This window comes from Miscanthus floridulus, chromosome 16 (genome assembly GCF_019320115.1).
Source record: "Miscanthus floridulus cultivar M001 chromosome 16, ASM1932011v1, whole genome shotgun sequence".
NCBI classification, from domain to species: Eukaryota; Viridiplantae; Streptophyta; class Magnoliopsida; order Poales; family Poaceae; genus Miscanthus; species Miscanthus floridulus.
Window position 1 is genome coordinate 74755174 of NC_089595.1, and position 10057 is coordinate 74765230.

The 10057-nt window shown below is 45.4% G+C and overlaps 2 protein-coding genes across 2 annotated transcripts; one reads left to right on the forward strand and one right to left on the reverse strand.

Annotated features, from left to right (window-relative positions):
- The first annotated feature begins 1615 nt into the window (after nt 1–1615).
- Nucleotides 1616–6115, forward strand: LOC136511559 (kinesin-like protein KIN-14J). The gene is made up of 13 exons (XM_066505604.1): nt 1616–2091; nt 2205–2291; nt 2376–2461; nt 2710–2803; nt 2899–3228; nt 3335–3611; nt 3686–3847; nt 4025–4240; nt 4335–4372; nt 4524–4687; nt 4767–4880; nt 4975–5016; nt 5107–6115. Exons 1-13 carry the CDS (start codon nt 1899–1901, stop codon nt 5878–5880), a joined length of 2577 nt encoding a protein of 858 aa, XP_066361701.1. The 5' UTR covers nt 1616–1898; the 3' UTR covers nt 5881–6115.
- Nucleotides 6116–6342: 227 nt separating this feature from the next.
- LOC136511560 (cyclin-P3-1-like) lies at nt 6343–9265 on the reverse strand. The gene is made up of 3 exons (XM_066505605.1): nt 9014–9265; nt 7636–8060; nt 6343–6950 (listed from the first exon to the last, which is right to left on the reverse strand). The coding sequence occupies exons 2-3, from the start codon at nt 8043–8045 to the stop codon at nt 6647–6649; spliced, it is 714 nt and encodes a 237-aa protein (XP_066361702.1). The 5' UTR covers nt 8046–8060; nt 9014–9265; the 3' UTR covers nt 6343–6646.
- Between the last annotated feature and the right edge of the window lie 792 nt (nt 9266–10057).

Sequence of the window (10057 nt, forward strand, 5' to 3'; positions counted from 1 at the left end):
GCTCGAGAGATGGTGGCGCATGGAGCGAGTAGGGCTAAAATAGGGTTGTAGCCTCATGGTACATGATTGTCAAGGCTCGGTGTAAACAGCAAAATTCCTCTCACTATGACGGTCCAGAGAATCCAAAAATAATCCAGCAGATTGAGTAGGATTCTTACTTAGGGCAGCCCCTATGTAGGCAAATAAGAGTAGTGGTCTCAGCTAAAAGTTATACTACACATAGACAACAAATATTTAAGCAGTCAGTGTTTTCCAACGCAGGCTAATGCTTTTCTTTCTCGTGTGTACTGTCACTTTGTCCTCTCTTCTGAAAAGCTGCATTTACTTTTGCTGTACAAAAGCATCAGCTAGTGGCTTCAATCCTATGGCGTAGGGGAGCGACTGCTTCTGATTTGTGTCAAGTAAGGCTAAGACTGTCCCAGACCCATTTTTGCGCCCCGCACAGTTCTTTGCCTTCCCGAAAACATCGTCCAACAGCAGACCCATACACCCGACGCATTTTGCCTGCTCGTCTCAACGCTAGGCAAAAAAGTGTCGCCTCTCTCCTCGCTACGCAAATCGCCGAGCTCGCCCACGGCGCCCGGCCGGGGCCAAGCTCGCCCACGCGCGCCCGCGGTGGCCGGGGCCGAGCTCACCCGTGCCCGCGATGGGGCGGAGCTCGCCCGCGCTGGGGCGGGGGCGGAGCTCGCCCGCGCCCGCCGCCGGTGTTGGAGGAGGAGCGCGCGTGGAGGCGAGGAGCGACCAGACGAGGTACATGGACGCGGTGGTGAGGGCTCCGCAGCCGAGGCCGAAGAGGAGGCCGGAGACGACGACGAGGATGTCCTTGGCGCGGTCCTGGACGGACGAGGCGGCGACCTCCGGCTCGGCGGCGGGGAGGGCCACGGGGCGGCGGATCTGGTGCGGGCCGAGGCGGAGGACGGTGATGACGGTGGTGGTGAGCGGCGTGGGGTTGGTGCGGGACGAGGCGGCGGACACGGAGGCGGCGACCTTCGGCTCGGCGGCCAGGAGGAGGAGCTTGCCGGTGGATTTGGGGGCTTTTGCGTTTGCGGTCTGTTGGAGAGGCTCACTTTTGGGTGGTGACTTTTTTTCCCTGTGCCGGACCCAAACCAAGTAATAGGTGTTGTATTTGGGTCTCATTGTTGGAGTCAGTCTAATGTATCCTCTGTAGGCTTCTCTGAACTCTGCGGAGCTACCATTGTTGTTGATCTGGACACCAAATGCTGATGTGGACAATGAAGCTAAAATACAACTTGGAGCGTTGGGCAAGCCCTTAATTCTGCTCAGAATCTAATTTTAAGCGTATCCAATATGACTGACTGACAAATTAGTTATACTGGGTGCGTTTGGTAGGGATCCAGATTCTTCTAGAAACTTTTCAAATAACGTTTATTTGTTGAAATAGAATCACTCGGTAAGAATCGGCGAAACCATTTGGCTATTGATCCAGATTCTCTTTAAAATGAATTAAAATCACTGCGAAACACCTATTTAGGTGATTCTCATTCCTAATTCAAAACAGAGAAACGCTTCTAGGTGTTTTATGGAGAATCACTTCACTATAAAAAGGTGTTTGACAGAAATCCTTGTGATTCACATGAGAAACCGAAAAACAAAATCCAGTCCACACATCTCGCGTCGCTAGATCTGCTACGGCTCCCCCGCAACGTCGCCTCCACGGCTCCACTCCACCCCACACCCCACCGCAGACGAACGCAAAGGCGCGGCCTCTCCAACGGTCATTTCCTCTATACAGCCAAACCCCAAACCCCAACGGATCGGTCCAATTCAAAACTCGAATCCTGCGCTCCTTCCCCAAACCACCCCACGTCTCATCCTCACAAGCCTCAACGAGATCCGGCGAGCGAATCCCCCTCTTCCCCGACCACCAGATCGCAACGATGGAGCCGGATCCGGTCGCCGCGGGGGCATCCTCCTCGCCGCCGCCGCCGCCCTCCGATCACCAGATCGCAGCGATGGAGCCGGATCCGGTCGCCGCGGTGGCATCCTCCTCGCCGCCGCCCTCACCAGCGCCGGCCACGTCCCCACCGTCCTCGCCAGCGCCGGCCGCGTCCCCGCCGCGGCAAACGCGAGGTACTGTTTCTTAGTTCTCAGGCTAGGAGTTGGGTTCCTTTATTATCGGGGTGTACCCGGTTGGCGTGGCGTGCGTCTTCGCCTCACACGGCCGCCTGGTGTTTGCTTGCCAGATGACGATGAGCGGGGAGCAGTGGAGTGCGCGGATCTCGGGGGAGACCTGAATCCCGCGCTGCCGCCGTCGCCTCAGCAGGATACAGGTTCGTTCTCTTCGTCTAGACGCAAGCAGCAGATGGCCAGTAGGGTTTGCTGCGTCCGTCTCACGGTGGGGAAATTGTTCGCAGTTGAGGACGCCGCGGTGAGCAGCGAGGTGGAGCCAAAGAAGGAGGCGATGGCAGGAGTAGGGGAGGCTCTCCGCAGCTTCATGGAGGTGAGAGCTCCTTTGGATGCCAATTCGTGGCCGTGGCGATTTGGAATTCTCAAGATTCCTGCTCGTGCTTATCGTAGATGTACAAATATCTGACCAATCAGGGAAATTGATTTAGAAAAATCTTGCCATGAAACCGAGCAGCAAAATGTTGATTCTTCTTTCTCCATTCGCAATGATGGTTGAACTTTGTTTCAAGAGCAAAGATGATAGGGCTGTTCGCTTCTGATTACATTGTGTCTTTTCTTCAGGAGTTTGGGGGTCCAGGAGAGGACTCTATTATCTTGTCACCGCGGCTGAAGGAGATTAGTACTCCTGATCGCCCAGCTGCCCTCCACTTCCTAGGTACACACAACTATCATACACATGCTTTGCTTAAGTATTTGAAGTATTTTGATTCCTATAATTATTTGTGGTGTTTGGTCTTTATTTGTGTGTAGGGGAGAAGTATAACAACCTCATGGAGAGATACAAGAAGCTGGTGGTCAAGTGTTCTGAGGAGTGTGAGCCCAGATATAATGGCCTGAAGAAGAAGTACACAGACGAGTGTGCAGAGAGGCGGCGTCTGTACAATGAGCTTATTGAGCTAAGAGGTAACATTAGGGTGTTCTGCAGATGCAGACCTCTGAGCTCCGATGAGGTCACCCGTGGGTGTTTATCTGTGGTTGAGATTGACCCAGAACAGGAGACCGAGCTGCAGTTTGTCCCTAATGAAAAAGAAAGGAAGCCCTTTAAGTTCGACCATGTTTTTGGCCCAGAGGATGACCAAGGTATATTTGACTGAAACTGTACCTAGCTGAATTGTCGAGTATGCTATTAGTATACATGTTTCAGTGTGATGAATTTAACCGGTCGTATTCCAACCTTTTTGTGCAGAGGCCGTGTTTTCAGAAACAGTGCCCGTTGTTAGATCAGTGATGGATGGTTTCGACGTATGCATCTTTGCATATGGGCAAACAGGAACCGGGAAAACTTTCACAATGGAAGGGATTCCAGAAAATAGAGGTGTAAATTATAGGGCTTTGGAAGAACTGTTCAGAATGTCAGAGAAAAGAAGTGCATCTGTTACATACACATTTTCTGTAAGCATCTTGGAAGTTTACAACGAAAAGATCAGAGATCTTCTTGATGAGAGCAATGATCAATCAAAAAGGTACAATTCCTTCCTTTCTCCTTTTGGCGAGAAAAGATTCATTGCTTAAACATGTTATCTTCTTGCAATTCAAGGTTGGATATTAAGCAAAATGCTGATGGAATACAAGAAGTTCATGGTTTAGTTGAGGCTCCAGTTTATAACATAGATGGTGTTTGGGAGAAACTCAAGTTTGGTGCTCAAAATAGATCTGTTGGCTCAACCAATGCTAATGAACTCAGCAGCCGCTCCCACAGGTGAGGGCTTTGGTGTTTCACCTTGTGTTATGTATTCATTCTAATTAATTAAGATCATAATCTATGATATACTTCCATTTTGTAAGATTGATCACTATCATTTAGATTCAGTTTTTGTCAATTATCATTACTATAGCACTTAGATAAAACATTTTGCCTCTTGCAATCTATTTGCAGTTTGGTTAGGGTCACTGTTAGGAGCGAGAATTTGGTGACTTATCAGAGGAGCAGAAGCCACATGTGGCTGGTTGATCTTGCTGGAAGTGAGAGAATAGCTAAAACTGGGGTAGAAGGAGATAGGCTGAAAGAATCACAGTTCATCAACAAATCACTATCTGCCTTGGGTGATGTTATATCTGCCCTTGCCTCAAAAAATTCCCATATTCCATACAGGTTAGTCCTATTCACATACTAAGGTATCTACTTTGCTTAGCTGCTTAAATTATCTTGGTCTTACCACCTCCATTTCCTTTTTGCTGTCAACTAGGAATTCCAAGTTGACTCATTTGCTCCAAAGCTCTTTAGGTAAGTTTTCTCCTTGTACTACTTACGTGGCAATTGCACTGTTCTTTTTATCAAACTGATGAAGTTTCATATCCTATTAATTTCATTAGTGTACTAGAATGTACCAAAAAAATGACAAGGTGATGAACTTGCTTATTCAACATTTTTACAGGCAGAGATTGCAAGACACTAATGTTTGTGCAGATAAGTCCAAGCTCTATGGATTCAGGAGAAACTCTCAGTTCACTCAATTTTGCGAGTAGAGTTCGGTCTGTAGAACATGGCCCTGCTCGTAAGCAAGTTGATCCAGCCGAAACTTTGAAGTTCAAGCAGATGGTAATTTGACTCTCCAATCACACTGAATAGTTATGACACAATATAGTTTGGTTATATTAACTATATAAATCTATTTCAGACTGAAAAACTTCGGCATGAGGAAAAGGAAAATGCACAGCTGAATCAACGCTTGCAGCTGATGCAGCTCAAGCATGCTTCTCGTGAGAATGTCTTCAGGACACTAAATGAAAAGGTATTGCCTCGAGTCTCATTGTATTGATTTGGTTGGATCCTGGATACCTACTGTCATGGAATCAAATGTTAACACAAAAAATGTTTTGCAACAGGTGAAGGATGCTGAACAAGCATGCAGAAATTATCAGCAACGGGTAAGTAGTAGGAGTCAGTTATTTCTAGTTCCTAAAGACTGGTCCCCTCTGTGTATTCTAACCTGTGCTCATGAAATGTACTCTGTACAGATTAGAGAGCTGGAAAATGAATTAGGTAATGAGAAGAGGGCTTCTAGGGATTCTGCTAGATCCTCGAGGCCGCCACTTGTTCCAACGAGACAGAGACAACCTCAGGGAAGGAATAACAGCTACGTACCACCTTCAGGCCCTTCTAGATGGAGGCTCAAAGCCCCCACAATTAACAACAAAGAGAACATTCCTGTGGCGATGAAGAAACCAAATCCTGTGGATGATCCTAATAAGGCTGTTGGCAGAGCAAGGCGCGTTTCACTTACCCCGGTGATGCGACAAATCCCCATCCAGCCCAAGAGGCGATCTTCGATGGCAATACTACCTTCTGTGAGGGAGCATTTTTCTGTGCTAAACGAGAAGAGAGGAGGGTCTCGACTGCCAAGAGCATCAGTCGCGACATTTGGTGTGAATTTGGTTCCAGGAACACCCCTAGCAGGACATGGTGGACCTGTTTATGCTACCCCAGATGGAGCAAAGTACAGGAGATTTGATTTAGGAAGCAGCAGCAAGTTCACAAGCCCTCCTCCAAATGTCGGCATGTGGAACAAAATGGTCACACCGCAGCAGAAGCTGGGAATGGCACCGGCAGGAGGTCCTGCAAACGCAGCGAAGCTGTGCTTCAGCATCCAGAAAAGAGTTACGCCTCCACGTGTTCGGGCAACTTCTGGTTTAGGCATCTTCGACGCAGCTCTGCGTGAGAATATGGCTGTGGGGATAACCGGCAAAGCGCGGCGGGTACTCAACGCCAAGAGAAGACAATCTGTCCTCTAACTCTGGAAGGGAAGGTACAGCAAATGTTTGGACGTTCAAACTGAGCTGCAGTGTGGTGAGAATGATGGTGTCTTAAGCGTGTTCTTAGTGAAACCGTGTTAGGACAGAAAATGTTCTTTTCAGCATCTTTATTTAAGTGGATTCTGCTTAGTTCCTACTAGTTGACATTGTTCATGGAAGTCGTTGATTGTATTTGTTCGTTACTCAAAAAGCTATGTTAACATCTTTCATGGAAGTCGTTGATTGTATTTGTTCGTTACTACGAATCGCTTGCTTTACAACTCTTGTTCAATTTTAAATCATGTTCATGAAACACCCAGATTCTGCCACGAACATAAAATGTTTCTTAGTGATCATCGATCACAGGTCTGACAATCACATTCCTGATGATTTCAAATTAAACAGCGTGGCCAGGCCCCAGTCAAACTCAAATTCACTACGCAAAAATTTGAACAGCCCTACTAACCAGAACAATTGAACAACTTAAATGTCAAATAAAAGAATTATCAGTACTTGGACCCACACACTTTTTCAAAACTATCTGTCAAATCAGATTTACCAGCTACAACAATGGGCAGCCTGACTGCTGTACCTTCTCCGCACGAGCTCGTGTTTGCAAGTCTCATCGGCACTGCTGTTACAAATCAAGTGTTTCGTCACGTTGGCTGCTTGGACCTGAATTGGTCTCTCCAAAACAAGAACCAGTGCTTCCTTCTCCAACTGCAAGCAGTAGCTTCCGAAAGTCTCTATATCCACTTTGAGCGATTTACCAGCTACAACCATGGACAGCCTGACTGCTGTACCTTCTCCGCACGAGCTCGTGTTTGCAAGTCTCATCGGCACTGCTGTTACAAATCAAGTGTTTCGTCACGTTGGCTGCTTGGACCTGAATTGGTCTCTCCAAAACAAGAACCAGTGCTTCCTTCTCCAACTGCAAGCAGTAGCTTCCGAAAGTCTCTATATCCACTTTGAGCCTGAAGTCCAGACTGAACAACAAATCCAGTTCAAGTATATTCATCTCTCTTGTGGTAATTCCTCCAACTCTCCCGTAGTATGCATTGTTGAAAAACCTGCAAATAAAATGTATCCAAAAAAAGTTATGGGAAAACTTTCTTCGGTCTATCTTCGTTATGGAATAAACAAAACCTTGATCAATATTGGCTTTCTTTTACTTGAAGTGTGGTTATAAGTTCATTTTCCACAGTAAGGGTGGAATTCACTTACTAATCTGGGGCATATTGGCCATCAACACCTGCCCCTTTATATTCAACTTTCCTCACCTCATTACAATCCTTAAATTCCACCATATGCTATCGCCTGTTACAAATAATTGACTGATGCATTCCTATTAACTAGTGCTTTAACAAAAAAAATCTACTACAACAAACATGAAATCCCCCCGAAATACAAAATTGACAAATAACTGAGAAAAATAAGCCTAGCATTTAGAGATAAAGAGGCTTCTTAATTCATCTTATATAATATAAAAAAGTCAAATTGCTTAAATACCAAAGAAGATATCTGGCCACAAACCATGTAAAGTTGTTCTGGATGGTAAAAGATCATATTTGGACATTTCCTAGTGATGCTAGTTTATTGACTCAGCTAAGGTTGAGTTTGCATCTATGGTCAGTATCATTACCAAAGACCTGATAACAGTCTATGGCCAACAGTATGTAAGATCATACTTTCATACAAAGTACATATGTGAAAATGTAACTGTAAAGCTGCTATGAACTTATGATGGGTCCTTACGCATCATCTATGAATTTGGCAGCAACAACAACACTTGCAATAAGCAAGCGATGGACACTAAATGACGTCATGTAAATGTTTGGTTGCTGTAGATATCTCTCCATGTAGATAAGTCCCAACACAAAGCAAGATGGGCTGCACTTTGCATACTTGAAAATGCGTTCTGCATAGAGCTTTATACTAAGTTCAGGCACCCTCTGACCATGAAAGATAGTGGTTGATTCCTTTATTTTACTTGAATCTAGTAACTCTTCATTCTGCTGAACCTTCTTGTCAAGATATGCTGAGAGAAGCAGCAGAACCTTTGGAAATTCAGCATTATCTTTCTGTGAGTGGGATACTGTCAAACCCAAGGACAAGTAGCTCTCCAGTTCATCACCAGCGGCAGTTGTAGGTGACTCCATTGTCATAGGCAAACATTAATGCTGTAAAGACAAAGCAATTTGTATTCAACAAACGTTCTGTTGATGGAAGGGGCAATATAAGTAAAGAACTTAGATACTGATGCATACATTACAAACAACTAAATTTGGATAAGAGACTTCAATATCCAAGCACACATAAAAGCTTCATACGTTTCATCGCTTCCCATAACATGCAGGGTCAAATGTCAAATCCATGTGTTTTGCGACAACATGCTTACAAATAATGTTGCTGTGAGCAGGAACATGGGTTGTTGCAGTTTTGTTCTCTTTATGTCAGCTTTACTTGTAACCCCATTTTGAAGTCTAGTTGTTCTCTATGAATGCATGTGTTATGTGTACCCCATACAGACAAATAATAACATCATGAGGTTCGTCCAAATTAAATCAGCACTGCCAAGTAGGCAAGCGCCAACCATAGCAGGCAAAGGAAAAATAACATGTAACATGATTTAAGCATTGCGCGCATGGTTCTCTACTGCCCTGAGCCGAACAATGGGCTTTCATTCCCTCACATGAAACAAGAAACGAAAAGGCAAATAATTCCAGATATACACAAACCCAACTCCTGTCTTGGCATCATCTACCATTCCGAAGAATATCTGGCCAACTGACCACCTTTATTTCAAAATCTTTAGCTATAAAATAAAAAAAAGGAAATCACACGGAACAGCAAAGAGCTGTTGAGATGCACAAATCTCACACCATTTCCCGCAAAAAGATCGCACCACACGACCTTCGAATCTAGAGTATTGAGCAATCCCGTCGCTTTTGCGCACCTAGATTTTGTCGGCATCGACACCGAATGCACAAACCTTGCACGAAATTAGGGGAACAGAGACCGCAGCGGGTACCTGAATGGCCACGATTGGAGCAAGGTGAAAGCCCTCCGCCGCTAGCACGTTCTGTAGCTAGAGATCTAAACCAGAGAGAGAGAGAGAGAGAGATTTTCTTACATAGTGCTCTAGCAGTGTAGCTGTATCTCGGGAGAAAGCAGCCGGGCTTCAGGTCCAACTCCTCGCCGCCGTCGCCGCTGTCCTTTCCCCCAGAAGGAGCAGGCGCTCCCCGGATGCTGCTGAGGCAAAGACGCAGAGTGCTACTCTCTCTCAGAGAGAGAGAGAGGGTATTGAGAGGGAGAAGGGCCACTCACTGTTCACCACAGTGGGCATTATCCCATGATAATGATAGATATGGCACACAATTATGTGGCTGTTTGTAGCTTGTCTCTTAAGACTAACAAAAGCCATCTTAGCTAAAACTAGTACGTGTAATAATTACACACAATAGGTAATAAGCAGTTAGAGAAGCCGGGGTCAAGTAGTGGCAATCCACGTCACCATATGACGAAGCACGAAGAGCACGCACGGCTTGATCGAGCTTCAAAGCGGTGCAGTCGCTTTCGTTCGGTTTGGTTCTTCCTTATCCGTTGCACCACGTCACCATGTGACGAAGCACGAAGAGCACACACGGCTTGATCGAGCTTCAAAGCGGTGCAGTCGCTTTCGTTCGGTTTGGTTCTTCCTTATCCGTTGCAGCAAAATATTCGTGTCGGTTTTCCCACCTCCAAGATATTCGTGTCGGTGCAAGGAATCCGGTCTTTGAGAGAGACAAAAGGACAAAAGGCAAAGCGTTTATATAGGCACAATCCTCCCACAACTCGGTGTTTCGTGACGATGTTGCTGTAGTTGCTATACAGATAGATAAATATTTCTTTTTGAAACGGATAGATAAATATTTAAGTGAAGAACATAACATGATTAAGTTTAACTAGCAAATACTCTCTCTATTCTTATAAAACTTTTATCATTTCTCTTCATCAATGATGTGTTATATTAGCATATTTAATAGTCATGTTCATCAATGATGTGTTATGTTAGCATATTTAATAGTCATGAAACTTTATAAAACTTTTATTGAGATTGGCCTTAGTATATGTTTCTCTATTTCTCTTGCCTTGCGGTCAGAGCGATTAATGTATGGTCACGTTCATGGACTACGTC